Source organism: Mollisia scopiformis, assembly GCF_001500285.1.
Source record: "Mollisia scopiformis unplaced genomic scaffold LY89scaffold_39, whole genome shotgun sequence".
NCBI classification, from domain to species: Eukaryota; Fungi; Ascomycota; class Leotiomycetes; order Helotiales; family Mollisiaceae; genus Mollisia; species Mollisia scopiformis.
This window is the reverse complement of record NW_017263619.1, coordinates 224,136-243,854: the sequence shown is the minus strand read 5'-3', so window position 1 is coordinate 243,854 and position 19,719 is coordinate 224,136. Positions and strand designations below refer to the sequence as shown.

Sequence of the window (19,719 nt, the reverse complement as noted above, 5' to 3'; positions counted from 1 at the left end):
ACCGGAGAACTTGAATCCAGGGCTTTGCTATCCACACAACACAACTCACTCGTTGGCCGGAAAAGCAACCATTGCAAGCGGGCAAAATCCCACGATTTCATGACTCCAAAAGCTATAATGCCCATTGCTATTCTGGTCATTTCGTTTGTCACGAACTTCAGTGACATTCGGGATTCTGGTCAGATGAATTTACTCCGTTCCGTGTGTTCAGCCCCTGGCTGGGGTAAGTGAAGCATCTTGATACGTCACGAAGACGAACCTGGAAACCAGAGATTGGTTTGCCGAAGCTATCCCACGCTATCAGAATGGCGCGTTTGAACAACTTCGCAAACCGCGTGCCAGCAAGTGCAATAAGCAAACATGAAGAAGCTCTTTGGAGATATCTTCAGCCGCTCGCGATCTTTACTTTGCGCCTGACAATCTACTGCCCAGTAGCAATTCTTTCATTTCAAAGCACACCAGTACAAGTACTGTCGATCACGATTGCCTCTAAGCACGTGAATATATTCAACCATTCTTTCCATATACCAGTTGCCACGTTAGGAAGTCATCAACCGCTTTCTACTTCCGTTGGACCTCAAATCTTTGAGGCTTCCAAATCTAACTCCGCTATGATCATTGGGCTTTGAAGTCCCAAATATGGCTTCCTCACTTTCGATTCTCAACGATCCTCCACAACTCCTAAACGGACCTCAACTCCTGCATGAGCTAATTCCATGGGATCAGCACATCGATGCATGCGCCCTCGATTGCACTAGCAATGAAATAAACACGACCTACAGCTATCGAGAGCTGTTATTATGCGCCGATTCATTACGAGTTAGGATACAAGACTCCCTGAGCGAATCTCAAGCGCAGTCATCAAGACAACACATTATCCCCGTTTTACTACCACAATCTCCAGAACTATATATTTCTCAACTCGCCATTCTGAGGTCCGGAGGAGCATTTTGCCCAATCAACCTCGATGCGCCCAAAGAACGAATCAAGTTTGTTGTTGGAGATGTGTCGGCAAGCGTCATTATCACGACCTCTACATTCAAACATACTGTATCATGGGAGAATGGACCCAAAGTCATTATCGTCGACGAATTTCCCTCAGTAGATCAAGAGCAGGTCGTGGAAAAGAGACCATCACGTGATGTCAACCCTGATGAGCTGGCGTATGTTATGTACACGTCTGGATCGAGTGGGAAGCCAAAAGGAGTTGCTGTAAGCCACTTGGCGGTAACACAGTCCCTTCTTGCGCACGAGAACCACATACCTCAATTTAAGCGATTCCTACAATTCGCTGCACCCTCATTCGATGTGTCCGTGTTCGAGATCTTCTTCCCGCTGATCAGAGGGTCGACTTTGGTCGGCTGTGACCGCGCTCAATTGCTAAATGACCTTCCAGGCATGATCAACAAGTTGGATATCGATGCCGCTGAGCTCACTCCTACTGTTGTGGGCTCTTTGCTTCAAAAGAGGTCAAATGCGCCTGGGTTAAAGCTACTCTTGACTATAGGAGAAATGCTCACGAGACCTATCGTGGAAGAATTTGGTGGCTCAGAGACCAAGCCAAACATGCTCTATGGCATGTACGGGCCAACTGAAGCAGCAATACACTGCACCATCTACCCGAAGATGGAGGCAAACGCCAAACCAGGAAACATTGGCATTCCTTTCGACACAGTCTCCACTTTCATTGCAGCTGCTAGCGAGACTGAGGACGATTCTTCAAAATTGAAATTCCTGCCCGTGGGAGAGCTAGGAGAGCTAGTGCTTGGTGGTCCACAGCTTGCACACGGCTACTTGAATCGTCCAGAGCAGAATAAAGCAGCTTTTGTCAACTTCGAAGGCAGAGACTACTACCGCACAGGTGACAAAGCTCGGCAACTCGAAGACGGTACCATCGAAATCCTCGGTCGTATCAGTGCAGGACAGGTCAAGTTACGCGGCCAGAGAGTTGAGCTTGGAGAAATCGAAGAGGCTGTTTATAAGCATCAGGGTGTGAAGACAGTCTCGGCAGTCGTGCTCGCCAACGCGCTTCTCGTCTTTGCACTCGTCAGCGATGTCAACATTCATACCGAAGATGTGATGAACACTTGTTCCAAATGGCTTCCAAAGTTTATGATACCAAGTGAGATCATTCTTTTGCAGAAATTCCCATATCTGCCTTCCGGTAAAGTGGACAAGAGGAAATTAGAGTCGAATTACCAAGAAGAACGAGCGAGTATGGATCATGATGATTCTATATCATCGAGCAAGACTGAAAAAGCAGTCAAGAAAGTACTCCACGACATTCTTGGCCCATTTCCCAGGTCTATGCGTCTTGCTTCTGTTGGCCTTGACTCTCTAGTCGCTATCCGAGTAGCATCCAGACTGCGATCAGAAGGCTATGCTGTGAGCACCATTGCTGTCCTTCAAGCAGACACTTTGACTTCCCTTGTTCGCCTTTGCGAATCTATCGACTCCAAGCCTCCTTCTGAGCAAAGTAGAGGTAGAGCTACCAACACCGAGGGAATTACTGCTGTACTCAACGGCCATGCCAAAGATGTTGAATTCTCAATGCCTTGTACTCCACTTCAAACCGCAATGCTGTCGGAAACTGCTATCGACGAAAGGGCCTACCGAAACTGGGTTGAACTGGAGCTGCCTGCGATGGACAATACCGATTACGTGGTACAAGCGCTCTACAAACTGGCCAGCGCTAATCCTATCCTGAGAACAGGCTTCTCGGAATCTCAGGCTTCTGATGGCTATGTTCAAGTCATTTGGAGGGAATTGGCGGAGTCTCGGATTGAGCAAGTGGACAAGCTCGATTATGGTTTCGATAGATCCAAAGACATGTCACTGCATCACCCACTTCGAATTCAGATTTTGCAAGCTACTTCAGCAATCAAAGTGCTGATACATATCCATCATGCTTTATACGATGCGTGGTCTCTGGAACTTCTACTAGACGACTTCGATGCATTGTTAGCAGAACGGCCAACACCGCTTAGGCCCAGTTTTGGAGATGTTGTCGATGCATACATGGACGGCACACTTGATGTCGATGATTGGACCCTGAAAGATTATTGGAAAGACCATCTTGCACACCTGGAACTTGCTCGCATGCCAAACTTTCACACCGATGTAGACAGCCCTCCTGGACTTGCTTTGATTCGCCAAGAGACCTCAATTTCAATGACAGAGGTCGAGGAGTGCTCGCGCAGTCTCTCTGTTAGCCCACAATCTCTATTCCAAGCCGCATATGCTCTTGTTCTTGGCTCGTATCTTGGATCTTCTGATATTTGCTTCGGATCAGTCTTTTCAGGCCGAACTTTACCTGTTGCCGGGATTGAGGATATTGTTGGGCCTTGTCTCGCGACGTTGCCTGTCCGCATTGATTTGTCTACGTCTACGACACTTCGAGACCTGATCCAAGAACTCAATGCCACGAATAGGAAACACTTGGAAAACAGCATTCTGCCGCTTCGCGACATCAAGGCTTGTACTGGAGTTCACCCCCGTCAGTTGTTGTTCGACACCCTACTCATCTGGCAACAAACACTACACAGTGTCGATCATAAGAGAGAGAATGTGTCTCTGGTAGACACTTTGGACAATCTAGAGTTCAATCTTACCATGGAAATCATCCCAAGCGCTGGAAACATCGAATTAAAAGCCAATTACCAGCAGGCACTCTTCCCCGCTTCACAAGTCAATTTATTGCTACATCAAGTAGAGCAGATTGTGCGTGACCTCGTGAGGGACCCTGATACGGCAATTACGAGTTCGTTCAGTCACTTTAGCCTTAACATTCTCTCTATTGAAAACGAGGCTCCCGACTTTAGACCGAAAGGAGAAACTCTGAGTTCACCCGTGGAGAGAATCGCAGCAGAAGAGCCTGACAGACCTGCCATAGAATTTGCGGCAAGCATCAAGGGCGACGCTATCGATGTGGACCGTGTGTCGTACTCTCAGCTCAACTCTCGCAGTAACCAGATGGGCTCTTATCTTTTGGAGTGCGGTGTACTGCCGGATGAGCTTGTCTGCATTTGTATGGAAAAATGTAGCGATTTATACACTACCATTCTCGCAACAGCCAAGATTGGTGCTGGATACCTGCCGCTCACGCCTGATGTTCCACGCGAACGTCTTGAATATATTCTCCGAGAAGCAGGAGTTAACATATTAATGGCGCAATCAGCTTCTCGATCTCTTTTCAAGTCATTGCCATCTGTCAAAGTGGTATATATAGATGAGGTCAAATTTGATCTATTCTCTCCGAGAGACATACCTTCACGATCTATGGCCGAGAATGTATCCTATTGCGTATTTACTTCTGGAAGTACTGGCACCCCAAAAGGAGTCCTCGTAACTCAGAGCAATCTTCTCAGTAACTTGGACGTTCTCCAGGATCTCTATCCCACATCCGGCAGCTCTCGTTTCCTGCAGTCCTGCTCTCAGGCTTTTGATGTATCCGTCTTCGAAATATTCTTCGCTTGGAGAGTTGGTGGATGTATCTGCTCTGCGACCAAAGATGTGCTGTTCCAGGACATCGAAAATGCGATACGCGCACTCGAAGTCACTCATTTGAGTTTGACACCCACTGTTGCTGCATTGGTGAATCCGAAGAAGGTCCCGAAAGTACAGTTCTTGGTTACGGCCGGTGAAGCCGTCACTCAAAAAGTGTTTAATGCGTGGGCGGACAGGGGTCTGTGGCAAGGGTATGGTCCTAGTGAGACTACGAATATCTGCACTATCAACCCACTAGTGTCTCGACGTCATGCAATAAACAATATTGGGCCTCCTTTCAGGAACACTTCAGCTTTTGTACTTTCTCCTGCTTCGGAGTTCAGTCCAGTCCCGCGAGGTGGCGTTGGGGAATTCTGCTTTGGTGGATCCCAAGTCTTCCGTGGGTATATGGACAGTCGTCAAAATATTGGCAAGATCATCGAGCATCCTCGATATGGGAAGCTATACCGCAGTGGTGATTTCGGCCGTTTAATGCCAGATGGATCTCTGGCCTTCACAGGTCGCAAAGACGAACAGGTCAAGATTCGAGGACAAAGGGTAGAGCTTGGCGAGATCAACAACATCATGCTCAGATCCGATGAGGTCAAAGATTGTGTTACGATGGTCATCGATGGTGATACTGAGAATTCGCAAAGACTAGTATGCTTCTGGGCATCCACATTGTCTACTTCTGAGAAACTTGAATTTCTCACCCCAGAGACCACAGTTATCGAGAGACTTTACACGAGTCTTGAAGCCGCACTTCCAAGTTATATGATACCATCTGCGCTCCTTCCAATCACATTTCTTCCATCTACAGCTCAGGGCAAGATCGATAGACGTCGACTGGTAAAGATGTTCCGCGCACTCGACCTTAACTACCTTGACATGATTTCGCAAGGTCCAAAGACGGCAGAAGACCACGCTTGGACAGGCCTGGAGAATAAAATTGCGGACACAGTAGCGAAAATCACCAAGCAGCCACGTGCAGATATCCACCTAGATACATCCTTCTTCAACCTTGGTGTCGATTCAATTTCTGCTATTTCACTGGCGAGGACTTTGCGTCAATCAATTGAGCTTCAGGTGGAGATATCTGATATTCTCAAATTCCCTTCAGTCACGAGACTTGCCCAAAGAATATCGTCTCGACTCGGAGAGGATCGCAGTGCAAGCGCCAGCGATCAGACAAGTTTTCACTTCGGACTCAAGGAAGAGTTCAAAACCTCAGTCATCACGCGTTTTGGACGAGCTGGAAAAGCAGTGCAGGCTATTCTTCCGTGTACTCCTTTGCAGGAAGCTATGCTATCAGCAGCGGAGGTATCCCCTGAAAGTCTTTATGACAACCGCGTCACTCTCAATGTCTGTGGAAACGTGAACAAGCTACAGACATGTTGGCGTGATATGGTTAGAAGACATGAAATACTGCGCACATGCTTCATGAGCACCGATATCAAGCAACATCCATATGTCCAAGTAGTGCTCGAAAAGCATGACTTGAGCTTCGACCGAGATTCCAAGGACGACCTGCTTCAAGAACTGAAGCCGCCTTATACTCTTCAGCTTACCGGATCTGAGAGTTGTCATAAGCTTTCGATTTCTATGCACCATGCTCTATACGACGGTGTCGCCCTCTCTGTACTATACGAGGAGGTTGAGAGCCTCTATCGCCGGGAGTCTCTTGCGCCCCCGGTCTCGTTCGTCCCTTTCCTGCATAAGATAGAAACGATGGATCTTGACATCGCCGACAAATTTTGGGAATCAACTTTGAAAAGCTGCAGAAATACCAGCCTCAAAGAGATTTCAAGGCCCTCGTCGGCATCCATCCAGCTACAGCCAATCACGAGAATTGATCGAATGACATCTCGGGGCCCACTTCACTCAATAGAGGCTGACATCAAGAAGCACAGCACGTCTTTGCTAGCTGCTTGCCATGCAGCCTGGGCATCGTCCCTATCAGAACTAGTCGAGGAAATTGATGTCTGTTTCGGCAATGTTGTCAGTGGCCGCACAGTTCCCGTCGAAGACGTGGAGCGTTTGGTAGCACCGTGTTTTAACACCATTCCCGCTCGTCTGCAAAATATCCACAATCTCACTTACCTCGAAGCTTTCCGCAAGCTACAAACACTTAACGCTGACTCCATTCCATTTCAACTTACACCTCTGCGTCGCATCCAATCTAAATTTAGCCCTGATGGCTCGCGTCTTTTCGATACCCTTTTCATTTTGCAGCAACCGCCTAGAGCTCTAGACTCCTCCATATGGACTATAGAAGAAGACAGTGGAGCCATGGATTTTCCCCTCGTTTGTGAGCTCGTTCCAAAGCATAGCGATGATACCCTTGAAATTATTTTACATTCATACACATCCGTTCTTTCCGACACCGAGGCCAACAGCATATTGCGTTCTTTCGAGGAGAAGCTTAGATTCGCGTTAGAGAATCCTAGGAGGCAAATGATGTCTTCTGAGATTCGAGATAAAATTCTTGAAAAGATTCAGAGCAGGGAGGAGAGCGAGTCACAAGTCTCCCTAGGCGAGGCTACAACGAAGCCCATGTCACCGCAAGAAACTCAGCTGCGAGACATCATAGCCTGTTTCACTGACGTTCCTGTTGACAGGATTGGGCGAGACGTCAGCATCTTTCGACTTGGTCTCGACAGCATCAGCACCGTCCAAGTCGCCACTCGACTTCGCAAGGAGGGCCACGCACTCTTGGCAAGTGATATCTTGGCCCACCCTACTATTGCCCAATTGAGTGATTTTCTATCATCAAAAACTGGAGGCCACATCTCCGAGATCGACGAATTCGACTTTAGTGCCTTCGATGGGGCCTACCGGGAATCCGTCTGCGCCAAGAATGGAATCAATCCCCTTGAAGTCGAGGCAATCAGGCCTTGTACGGCGGTCCAGCAGGGTATGCTCGCTCAGACTTTGCATTCTGAAGGCCATGAATATGTCAATAGTGTTTGGTTCAATGTCTTGCCAGATGTGGATATCTCAAAATTGAAGCATGCTTGGGCCATTGTGTGCAAGAATCATGAAATGTTGAGGACCGGATTCTGTTCAACTGAAGATTCGAATCATCCCTTCGTTATGGTCACTTACAGCTCAGACAAGTTTGAGCTACCCTGGGTTGAGGCTAAAGACAATGTACAGAGCTCAAGCTCCACATCTGAAGAATTGAGGCGACGCCCTTGGACACTGCAGCTCAGCGAGGAAGAGGGAAAGCAAACAATACAATTTACAGCCCATCACGCTCTCTACGAAGCTCAGTCAATCCAGATGATTCTCGAAGATGTTGCACAAGTCTATGCAGATAGTCAAATGGCAGCCCGCCCTTCAATTGCTTCTATGCTTGGCTCGATATTACGGCATACGCAAGACGATATGGAAGCAAAGCAACAATTTTGGCAGCGAGATGAGAACAAAATCGTCGTCAATCGCTTCCCAGACTTGACGCCACTTCGGCTCTCGGATACCACGAGTGCCGTGAAAGAAGTCATCTCGCAATCAACGTTGACTGAACTTGAGGCAAGATGCAGGAATCATGGTGTCACGATGCAAGCCGCTTCACAAGCAGCATGGGCAAGAATTTTAGCTGCTTATATTGGCGAAACTTCGACAACCTTTGGCATGACACTCTCCGGTCGCTCTGTTAGTGAAGATGCAGATGCGATCTCGTTTCCAAGTATTGTCACTCTACCCTTCAGATGCGATATTACTGGCAGTAATTCGGAGCTTCTCACAAGAACGATGAACATCAATGCTCTCCTTCACAAGCATCAATTCACACCCCTTACTTCGATTCAGAAATGGGCCGGTCACCCAGAAGGCAAAATCTTTGATACTTTGTTTGCGTACCAAAAGCTTCCCAGTAACGACCAGGACATCCAATTTCCGTGGACAATCGCCAGAGAAGAGGCATCTGTGAATTATGCCGTATCGCTAGAGGTACAGCCTACGAATGATGATAGACTCTTGCTTCGTCTCACTTACCGTCAAGACCTCATACCTAATGAGCAAGCAGAACTCATTCTTCAACAGTACGATGCAATGTTACTTGATTTGCTACAGAATCCCAATAGCTCGTGCGATGCAGTCCCTCAAATCCAACCTGACCTACTCTCGATCACAGCGGCTATAGAACATGTGCTTCCCGGTCCAGTCACTCTTCTTCACGAATTTGTGGAAAGAGGAGCACAAGAATGGCCAGAGAAGACTGCTCTCGAGTTTGCGACAAGCTTGGAGACTGGAAACTTCAAAAGCAGATCATGGACTTACTCTCAACTCGATCAGGAAGCCAACAAAGTTGCGCATCTCCTTATGCAGCATGATGTTATGCCTGGCGATATTGTTGCAATCTGCTTTGAAAAATGTGCAGAAGCCTCTTTCGCTACAATTGGGATTCTCAAGGCCGGCTGTGCATTTGTTGCCCTTGATCCGAATGCACCTGCCGATCGACTGAAGTTCATCGTTGAGGATTCCGCTGCAAAGCTGGTTCTGGCGGCAGGGAAACCTGGACAGAATCTTCGTGGACTGTTGGAAAACAAGATAATCTCCTTGGACTCGCCCGAAATTTTCAATGGCTACTCATCTGAGAGACCTACTTTGGCGAGAAATATCAAGCCTGACGATACAGCCTATTGTTTGTACACCAGTGGAACAACTGGAACGCCCAAGGGGTGCTTGATTACCCATGAGAATACAGTCCAGTTCATGCTAGCTTTCTCCAAGCTCTTCGCTGGTCACTGGAGTGAAGACTCAAAGTACCTGCAATTTGCTTCTTTCCATTTTGATGTCAGCGTCATGGAACAATTCTGGAGCTGGAGCGTAGGAATATGCGTTGCTTCCGCCCCTCGAGATCTGATATTTGAAGACATTACTGGCGCTATCCAGCAGTTGCAGATCACTCACATCGATCTCACACCTAGTCTGGCACGGCTTATCCATCCGGATGATGTTCCTACACTATGTAGAGGAGCATTCATCACTGGCGGAGAACAACTCAAGCAAGAGATCTTAGATGTCTGGGGTGAACATGCCGTTATTTATAATGGCTATGGTCCTACTGAAGCAACGATCGGATGTACGATGTATTGTCGGGTGCCCAAGAATGGCAAGCCAGCTAACATTGGGCCTGCTTATATCAATGTCGGTTCTTATGTTCTAAAACCAGGCACGGAGATCCCTGTTCTTCGCGGCGGTATTGGTGAACTGTGCGTATCTGGCAAATTGGTTGGCAAAGGCTATCTGAACCGCCCAGACTTGACAGCTGAGAGGTTCCCCACTCTCAAAGCATTCGACGACCGAGTTTACCGTACTGGCGATCTTGTCCGAATCCTGCACGATGGAAGCTTCATATTCCTTGGTAGAGCTGATGATCAAGTCAAGCTACGAGGTCAACGTCTCGAGCTCAGTGAGATCAATGAAGTTATCAAGAAAGGCGTCAACGAGGTCGAGGAAGTCGTGACCCTGGTGCTCAAGCACAGTACACAGCAGAAGGAGCAGCTTGTCACTTTCTTTGTCACTTCGTCTTCTGACGGTGATGGAAGTTCAATTTCGACGATGAGAGATGCTTGCAAATCTCGATTACCTGGATACATGGTCCCGACTCACTTCATACCTATCAAGAAGCTTCCTCTTAACGCGAACAACAAAGCAGATTCAAAACAGCTCGCAGCTATGTATAACGAGCTAAGCGTTGAGGAATTGCAGAGGTTGAGTCAATCTGGACTAGAAGACAAGAAATGGTCAGAAAACGAGAAACCAATAGTTGGCATCGTGGCGCGAACTCTAGGCGTTGAAGCGGGAACATTGACTCGAAGCTTGAATGTTTTTGAACTTGGTTTGGACTCCATCTCCATCATCGGCTTCTCTCGCGCTTTACAAAATTCTGGCCTGGAGAATGCGAAGCTTTCTGTGGTCAAGAGCAATCCATCGATCGGAGGTCTTGTTCGCGCACTTCTCAACAATTCTGCACTTGATACTCAAACCGAAAACGCTTTTGTGGCAGCTTCGCAGTACATCACAGCTTTCTCTCAGAAACATATGGTCGGCATCTGCAAGGAACTGGGCGTTGAGAGCGCGGATGTGGAGAGTGTTACACCGTGTACGCCAGTCCAGGAGGGCATGATTTATCGATTCCTTGAGAGCGACCTGCCTCTCTACTTCAACAGTTTTGAGTTCAAGTTGAATGATGAAATTGATGTGGAGGGACTCATGGCTGCTTGGCAGAGAGCCATCCAACACCTTGAGGTACTGAGAACTAAGTTCATTGCGACAGATGATGGCTTCGCACAGGTTGTGCTGAAAGAAGTGGATGATTCGTGGAGAAATCCAGCAACCAACTACAATACTGTGGAGAAGATTATAGCTTTGAAAATTCCTTACAAACTTGACTTCTCGGCTCGAGAAGGCTTCTCATTTCGAATATTCCATGGGCTGTACGATGGAAACAGTCTGACAATGCTTCTTCGATGTGTGGTGGATGAATATCGCGGTATGGATGTTGACTATGGACCTTCATTCACATCATCACTGCCTTATGGTCCCCTGGCACAGGTTCCTGGAGCTCATGAATTTTGGACACAACATCTTGCTGGATGGTCAGCGAACGAACTCGCAATTACATCCTACGCTACGAAAGACGTCGTCGCTACAAGCCACATCCAAGACATCAGCAAGATCGAGAACCTGCGCAAGAAGCTTGGTGTCACTCCTCAAGCCGTCCTTCAAGCTGCCTGGATATCAGTCCTTCAAAAGTTTACCTCATCAAATCTCACGCTCGGCATCGTCACTTCAGGACGAGCAATTGACTTTGAAGGCGCAGACAGAGTCATAGGACCTCTTTTCAACACAGTTCCTTTCCATATCGTCCTTCAAACTGGGACCACGTCGGCAGCTCTCATATCAAAGTGCCACGAGTATAATATGCAGATGCAGGACTTTCAACATACGGCACTGAAGGATATTCAGAAATTGAGTTCAGCCAAAACTGGGGAGCCGCTTTTCGAGAGCTTGTTTGTATTTCAACGTGAAAACGAGGAAGATGACGAGACCCTGTGGAAGTCAGAGGACGGTGGACAAATTGCTGATTATCCATTGGCTTTTGAGGCTACACTTAATCAGGACAATTCAAAGCTGGATCTGACGATCGTTGCTCAGGGCAGGATCATGGACCAAGCTAAGGCTGATGATCTTCTCACTGCTGTCGAGAGAGCACTGCAAGATATCTTGAGCAGTGATGGCAAGAATGTCGTCCCTGTGAATGAAATTGGGCAAGGAAACAAGAAGAGAAATGGTCTTCCTACCTCGGATGACATTGATAAATCATCTACTACAAACGGCGAGTTCTCTTGGACAGAAGATGCACAGAAGATCCGTACGGAAATCGCAAGCCTCGCTAAAGTTTCCGAAGACAGCATCCAAAACAATTCCTCCATCTTCGAGCTTGGTCTTGATAGTATTGATGTAATCAAGCTGTCATCTAGACTCAAGAAGCGAGGCATCGAAATCCCGGTCAGCGTCATCATTAAATGCCAAACTATTGCGAACATGATTGGCAAGATCTCCAAGAATGGAACAGAGAAAGTGGTGCAAGGCAAGAATCTTGATGATATGAGTCGCGACTTGACGGCGTATCTTCAAAGTACTGGGAAGCTTCCTGAAGATGTGGAAATGGTGCTACCCGCAACGCCACTGCAACAGAGCATGGTGAACGAGATGATCAATTCTGGATATAAGCGGTACTTCAATGTTGATGGATTCAAACTCGGCGATGGCGTGGACATGGAGAAGTTGATGGAAGCAATCAAAAATGTGGTGGACCAGTCGCCCATTCTTCGAACGACGTTCATTGAGATTGAAGATCCAAAACTGCCTATTGCTTATGCCCAGCTTGTTCATCAAGTCGGATCTGGACATGGGGCCTTCTCAAACACGAAGCTAGCTCATGGAGAATCTTTTGAGACTTTCATGGATCAATTCCAAGCCGACTCCGCAAATCTTGCAGCCAAGACTGGGGCGTTATTGCAAATCCAGTCTGTCTCATGTGGGACGTTGAATTACCTGGCGATTGCTATCTCGCATGCGCTGTACGATGGAACTTCTCTGAGGTCCATCCATGAGGATATCCAAAGATCTTATCATCAGAGGCTCGAACTACGCCCAGACTTTAAACCATTTCTGGAACAAGTCTTTGAGTCAACGTCGGAGGATGCTAAGAAGTTCTGGAAGACCACATTATCCAATCTGCCATCCGCACAATTTCCGAGAAAGAGCGAAGTCAAAGACCGCGATGGATCGATGAGGATTGAGAGACGTTCTCGTGTCTCTCTAGGTCAGGTTGAAGAGCTATGCAAGTCTTCAAAAATGACACTCCAGACCCTGGGACAGACTTGCTGGGCTCTCGTTCTATCGCATCTCATGGGTCAACTTGACGTGGTCTTTGGGTCTGTGCTCTCATGTCGCGACTCTGAAGAAGCAAATGAGGTTATGTTCCCATTGATGAACACTGTGGCCGTGAGATCAGTCGTTCATGGAACATTGAATGAGATGCTTCGCTATATGCAGGACATGAGTGATACTACTCGACAATATCAGCACTTCCCACTCGGCACGGCTCAAGCTTATGCACTTGCTTCAAGGAACAACCAAGCAGAGAGAAAGGATACAACCTTGTTTGATACGCTGTTCATCTACCAGGGAAGGAGGTCTACGAAGGTCAAAGATAGGTTGTACGAATCAGTATATGGAGCCTCCGATGTTGAGTTCCCCGTGTGCGCTGAGATGGAGATTGTCGACGATGAGTACATTTACTGGACTACGGCTTGCAAATCTATTGCTCGCAATGCTACTGAGACTGAGGGTGTCATTGATGCTTTAGAAGCAATCTTGACACGGATCATCGCCGACTCACAAGCTCCAACGATTGTTTCGGACGCTGATGGCGTTTCTGTTTGTGGATTACCTAAGTTCAAGATCCATCAGAGTGTGTCGAAGAATATGCATTCATTGTCTACCCCCGCAGAAGATGACAAATGGTCGAACGCTGAGATGGCAATTCGCAAGGCACTTCATGAAGTGTCGCACGTTCCTGAGGATACCATCAAGAAAGACACTTCAATTTTCCACCTTGGTCTGGACTCGATTTTGGTGCTGAAGCTCCCGGCTTTGCTAAAGCATTATGGTATCAAGCTAAGTGTCTCGAATATTCTTAGGGAGCATACCGTATTCTCTATGGCAAAAGCTGCTTCTCAATCAACTCCCGAGACGAACGGAACCATCGATATTGATCATACTCTGGCGAATGCGATGGAATCAATCGACATTTCCTCTGAGCTTCAAGTGCTTGAACAGGAAGTTGGAGAGGTAGACTACACTATGCCTGCTACTGCTGGAGAGGTGTATATGATCAAGCAGTGGCGAGCTTCACAGGGCGCTATGTTCTATCAAACTTTCACATATGCTCTACCTGGACCATTCAAGAAACAAGCCCTCGCAAACGCTTGGAAGACTCTACTCGCCAGTCATGATATCCTTCGGACTGGGTTCTTGGAGCTCGGAACACAGATCGTGCAAGTTGTTTTCAAGGATCCGAAGAACGAGATCATATACTGTTCAAAAGGGGAAATTTTGCCTGTCACGAGGAAGGCGAATGCTGATCTGAGATTGCCGCCACTAGATTTGGTTGTTCAAGACGCGGAAGGTGCTTCTTTTACCTTGAGGATAGTTCTGCATCATGCCATTTATGATGGTATGAGTCTTCCAATCTTGATTGAGGAGCTGCAATGTCTTTACGCTGGACAACAACCTGAGATATCCCTGCTAAGCTTCAAGAGCTTCGTCGCCGAGTCTGTGTGTTCAATGTCTGCCACGACAAAGGATAAGTGGATCTCTTACTTGAGTGGAGAGACACTATATCCCTTGAAAGTAGTTCAATCCACTACACCATCAAAGACCAAGAAAAGAACAGAAGTCTTTCACCCATCGAACAAGATCAAGCCTCTCAATAAGCTCGCACAATCCAATGGCTTGACAATCGATGCTTTGTTCCTCGCTGCCATTGCAAAGATATATGCACGACATCTCCAAGGCTCATCAGCCTCTCAAGAACCAATCCCACAAGTCACATTCGGTGTCTATCTCGCGAACCGAGCACCGTTCGGAGAAGATCTGTCATCCCTGGCAGCGCCGACTTTGAATCTGCTTCCTCTCTGCGTGCCAAATCCAATAGAGAGAAGCATCGAAGAAGTAGCGAGAGATGTCCAGAAGGGATTGAGTATGATCAGCGAGAAGAGCATGGTGGGTGCTAGTCTCGAGCAGATCCATGAATGGACGGGAACCAGGGTCAATTGCTTTGTCAACATCTTGAAGTCTCCGAATCCTGGTACTACACACGAAGATACAAAAGGAGACTGGGAAGCAGTGCAAGACTTAGGGAGAAGAGCAGAAATAGTCACAGAGCACGTTAATGAGAATTTGATTGTGGATGAGGAGGAAGTGAGGAATGGGGCATATTTGGTAAGTCTCGCGTTATGGAGTAGAGGAGAAACAGGCTAACATATAATCTAGCCATCACTAGATATTGAGCTAAGATACAAGAGTGAGGCGGGAGAGGTGGATATGGGTATTTTTGCACCGAATGAGATGATTGGTGTGGAAGAGGCGGAAGGAATGGTGAGGGAGTTTCTTGGATTTTGGCAGGGTTAGGCTGCGTTTCTTTTGTCTCGGGGCATCATTTCATGGTTCTGCGCCTTGTTTTATAGAAACAGTAACTGGCAGAAGAAGAAAGGCTACGTGATTTCTCATTGTTTGATTTGATTTTAGACTGAACCTTGAGACCGTTCCATTGTCTTATTTGCGCTTTTATCTATATTTAAATCAGAAGTTTCTGTGATGCTTTCTCCTTCTTTGGGACTCTGAGAAATTCCCGTGAGAGTATATTGACAGCTTTAACTCTGTCTGACACGCAGTTCTTCCATTTCAAAGAGCAGTAGCCTGCGGAGTTGGTAAAGGAATGACGGGATGCTTCCAAGACATATACCCCACATAAGCTTGAAACCCAGCGACGCCTAAACTCAACATCCCCAGGAAGATTGCAAAGATCACACCGGCAATAGTAGCCATCATGATAAACCTAGCACCGCTGTTTCTCTCGAACCACTTCTCGACTCCTCTAGGTGTAGGGTTCATTAATTCCTCGTGAAGATCAGCGAGGCGAGTGCCGAAATAACGATAAGGCATTGAGTCCTCCTCTGGTTTGCGAATCGCACTTGACACATATCGAAGAACATCGGTGTCAAAGTTGCTTGTAGATGTGGACGTGAGTGATTCGAGGAGCTTATATGAATCAGGCTCTGCGAGGGGAAATAGTACTTTCTGAATAGAATCCAGTGCTTCAAGAGCAAGTGCGCGAGGAAGGACACCTCTGTAGTGTTAAACTGTTAGTGCTGACTTTGCTATTTGGGATTTTGTAGCTTTGAACCCGTCTTAGTCTTGATACTTACAACTTAGCAAGGTCAGTGGCAGAGAGGCTCTCGACTTTCAAGTCTTTCGTGAATCTTAACTGCTCTTTCAAGAAAGCAGTGTGGTGAAAGATTTCAACAACAGCAGCCTTCCTGTCAAGTCTCAAATGATTTCTCAGATCATCTGTGGGCTTGAAACACAATCTCGCGTGTTTTTTCAGCTTCGTTCCTCTGAGTTCCTGAGTGATGTCCTGAATGCTAGGATGGACACTCTGGGGGAAGGTATCGCACAAAAATTGTGGGAAAGTGACATCGTTGTTCCAGCGAATTTTATGATTTCCATGCTCGAGTAATACAGATGATTGACGGGATGCAGAACAATCGACCATCATGGTGATGCGCGCAGCCAAGTTGAGAGCACGTTCCTGATCATCACGAATGGGAAAATTTGGGAAAAGCTTGCGTAGCAATTCTGCTTTAGTGAGCTCGGGATTTGATTGCAATTGCCGTATAAGTTTGAATATGTCTTCATGAGAAACGAGACCTGAGGTTTGACCTTCTTCGATATTGCATTCGTAGAGCGATGTCAGGAGCTTGTAATGCTGGAAGTATAGAGTAAGATGTGTTGAGCGAGGCCATGGGCAGTCTTTGCTTTTGCAAGGCTTTCCGGCAAGGCATTCTGTGCAAACTTCCCAAGACCACAGCACTTCTCCGAGCTGCTGAAGATGGGCGTTATTAACACTTCCAAGTGGGAATTGCGACGTCATTTCTATGGAAAGATTCTCGAGTTGTTTCTTCGGACCTCGAAAGGATGTCACCAGAAAGAAATAGATGCCAAAGCAAGAATATCGTTTCTCGAAGTCTCAAGAGACTATGCAGTATCTATAGTTATGATGGTGTGGCGGAGTGGTTCTGGTTGCGCCCGCCTTCTATGTGGCGCCCAGTCCTTTACTTCTAAAGCACAGAACATAGCCTCAGCCACCGAGCCTTGTCCCATGCCTCCCTACTTTTTGTTTTCCCCTCTTCATTACATCAAGTTGATTCTTCTTTTTTTCTCCTTTTTTTCGTTTGTAGCATTTTGCGCACAGAGTTTAAGCTACATCGTATCCTTACGTCTCGCCTACACAATTACGATGGAGAATCTAGACACCAATCACTCAGAAACGAACGAGGCTGTACCTCCAGAACCTCCAGGACTCATGCTAGAGAATCAAGACAACGACCACCACAGTCCGGTGGCAGCTGTTGCTGCCATGAATGTGCCCCACTCACCGAGGATTACTTCACCACAGCCATGCAACAAGAATCCCACTTTGGATTCCAAGAGCGTCGACCGTGGCTACGCGCCCCAAAACTTAGCCCCCAATGCTTCGAAAGCAGAATTTATTGACGGTGGTATTGTCAGCGGCGGAAAGAATCTATGGCCTCATCCATTTCGAAAACGAAAGCAGCTCAAACCGTACTCGAAGCCGATTCCGACGTTGATTCATGAACGCTTCTTGGACTTAAGAGAACTGTATGCTGACAGTCTCAATCAGTTCACGAGGAGCCTGCCTCATTGTCAAGGAATATTGATGAGTTTACAGGTCTTAGGAGAGGACGAGGCAAGCGCAGAACCGTATGTGTTTGTTCAGTGCGACAGGGCCATATTCAAGAGGGTCAACAACTTCTTCAAGCAGCCGTTCATTAAGTTTGTCTTCGAGCCAGACATTCCCACCGAGACATCGCCGCGACTGCAAGTCATTGTCTGCCCTCTGAAGCCGAGACAGCTTGCTGAAAGTTTAGTTACGCCATCGCAACACAACTCTCCTATCGCCCAGGATTTAATTCGAGTCTTTAGCCACCTCTTGAAGAAGCTTTATCGTCTGGTACTTTATGTGGGTACATATCATGAGTGGAATGTCTTACAGCCGACGTAAAGCCACAATGGGAGGCAAATTGTGGTCGACAATGAAAGAGAGAGGAAGTTATATGGAATGAATGCAGGGCACTTTCTGCTCCGCGACTCGTACGATGAAACATATGACGAGCTTACTCATGACGAAATAGACAAGGTCTCCACTGAAGACGATGGCTTTGAGCTGGACTTGGATTCGTTTGATGCTATCACTGGGGAGGAACGCACCAACACTGAAGGAACGGAAGATACTGGGGAGATTAGCGAACCTCTTGATGGAAGATCAATGATAGGCCGTATCTCCATGACTTCCCCAAATTGCATTGAAGATGGTCGCAATCTGGACTGGGCATTGACAACAATTAAGAAAAAGTCTATGAGCTTGCCAAACATGATTAAAGCCACTGGTGGTCAGCAAGAGCCAAGACCACTTGAGAAACGTAAAGGCTACGACTTGGAAGAACGTGTGGTGGTAATTTCTTCTCGTGGACCTATCTTAGGAAGCCTATCGACTGCATGGTCGTTTATGATGCTATCCCCAGGCAAGAGCTTGGTCCGGACCTTTCTTCTCACGTTCGATAATGGGACGGGTAAGTAAATTTCTTGCAATATCAAGTTCCAGAGCAGAATACTAAGCTGCTCTAGCTTTTCAGTCTGGTGATAGCGGCGCTTGGGTCGTAGATGCCATTACATATGAGGTGTATGATCACATCGTTGCAGATGATGTGCTTGGGCGGGGCTATGCTGTCCCGTGAACGACTCACTTCAAGATATCAAGAGCCAAATTTCTGCATATTCAGTATCTCTGCCTACCGAGATCGACGTTCCTGGTGTTCTTGCTTTCAACATACAGCACTACCCATTGGGCCCGCCTTCATGCGACATTTACCAACCGAATGGCGTTTACCAATCGAATCTGGCGCCGGAACAAAGATTGAAACAATCACCCAGCACGACAAGTACCGATCATACCAGTTCTGTATCCTCAACGACAACAAACCGTTCGACGATAGCAAGCACACGAAATACTAGTCTAACATCGTTAACATCCTTTAGCACACGAGATACCAGTGTTGGATCTCAGGATACATACTCGAGGCACATAACATCCTTTGAAATCCTGTCGGAACGCACTGACAGCTCGTGGACACCATGCATGGGTTCTTTGGGAGAAGATTTAGGGCGAGAAGTGCCGAGTGTTCCTAATAATGACTCAAGATACGAGTCTCTTGGTCTTTCCCCAGGAACTGAAGGACCAATCGTCACGCGAGACTCTACGGAATTGATAGATTTCAAAAGCGCAGATCAACACATGCCTCAAGCAAATGACTGTCTAGAGCTAGGCATATCAGATGTCGATGCATTGAACGAGCTAGGCCAGAAGATGGTAAACATCACTCGCAATGAAATCCGTCGGACGCGTATGCCCAAGCTGCCCTCTCCGAGAAGGTTGCTGGCGATATTTCAAAACAGAAAGTGGTCTGCAGATTGGGGAGAATCGAGAAACTGATATCTTGAGTTTATGAGTAACATGTACAGTTACTGATGATAGTATAAATACTTGACCGTCCCAAAGGTGATTCAAATACCTCAATGCATCAAGTCAACTGAACGGACATCTAAAGCACGGCGATTTGTCTCCCATCTCTCCCATTTCACTCATCTCCTTCATTTCCCTCTGTATCCCTTTTCTCATTGACTCTCTTGTACTCCGTCCTCAACATCACCACAGCCACCGGTCCTACATTCACAAATTCAATTTCCAGTGAATGGCCAAGTATATACTTCGGCTTATCAGCCACCCTGCAGAAATTACTAGCTAAATCCCCAGCGCCGATGTGAGAGGCCATTCCAACGTTGCATTTATAGCTT

At 47.1% G+C, this 19,719-nt stretch overlaps 3 protein-coding genes across 3 annotated transcripts; 2 read left to right on the top strand and 1 right to left on the bottom strand.

Annotated features, from left to right (window-relative positions):
- Window positions 1-494: 494 nt before the first annotated feature.
- Window positions 495-15,195, top strand: LY89DRAFT_767318 (uncharacterized protein; the record flags this gene model as incomplete). The annotated part of the gene is made up of 2 exons (XM_018221754.1): window positions 495-15,006; window positions 15,058-15,195. The coding sequence occupies exons 1-2, from the start codon at window positions 640-642 to the stop codon at window positions 15,193-15,195; spliced, it is 14,505 nt and encodes a 4,834-aa protein (XP_018061353.1). The 5' UTR covers window positions 495-639.
- Window positions 15,196-15,468: 273 nt separating this feature from the next.
- On the bottom strand, window positions 15,469-16,717 carry LY89DRAFT_767316 (uncharacterized protein; the record flags this gene model as incomplete). Its single annotated transcript, XM_018221753.1, has 2 exons — window positions 15,469-15,913; window positions 15,993-16,717. 2 exons carry the CDS (start codon window positions 16,715-16,717, stop codon window positions 15,469-15,471), a joined length of 1,170 nt encoding a protein of 389 aa, XP_018061352.1.
- A 366-nt stretch (window positions 16,718-17,083) lies between these two features.
- Window positions 17,084-18,602, top strand: LY89DRAFT_743325 (uncharacterized protein; the record flags this gene model as incomplete). Its single annotated transcript, XM_018220939.1, has 3 exons — window positions 17,084-17,831; window positions 18,000-18,437; window positions 18,493-18,602. The coding sequence occupies 3 exons, from the start codon at window positions 17,084-17,086 to the stop codon at window positions 18,600-18,602; spliced, it is 1,296 nt and encodes a 431-aa protein (XP_018061351.1).
- Window positions 18,603-19,719: the final 1,117 nt, after the last annotated feature.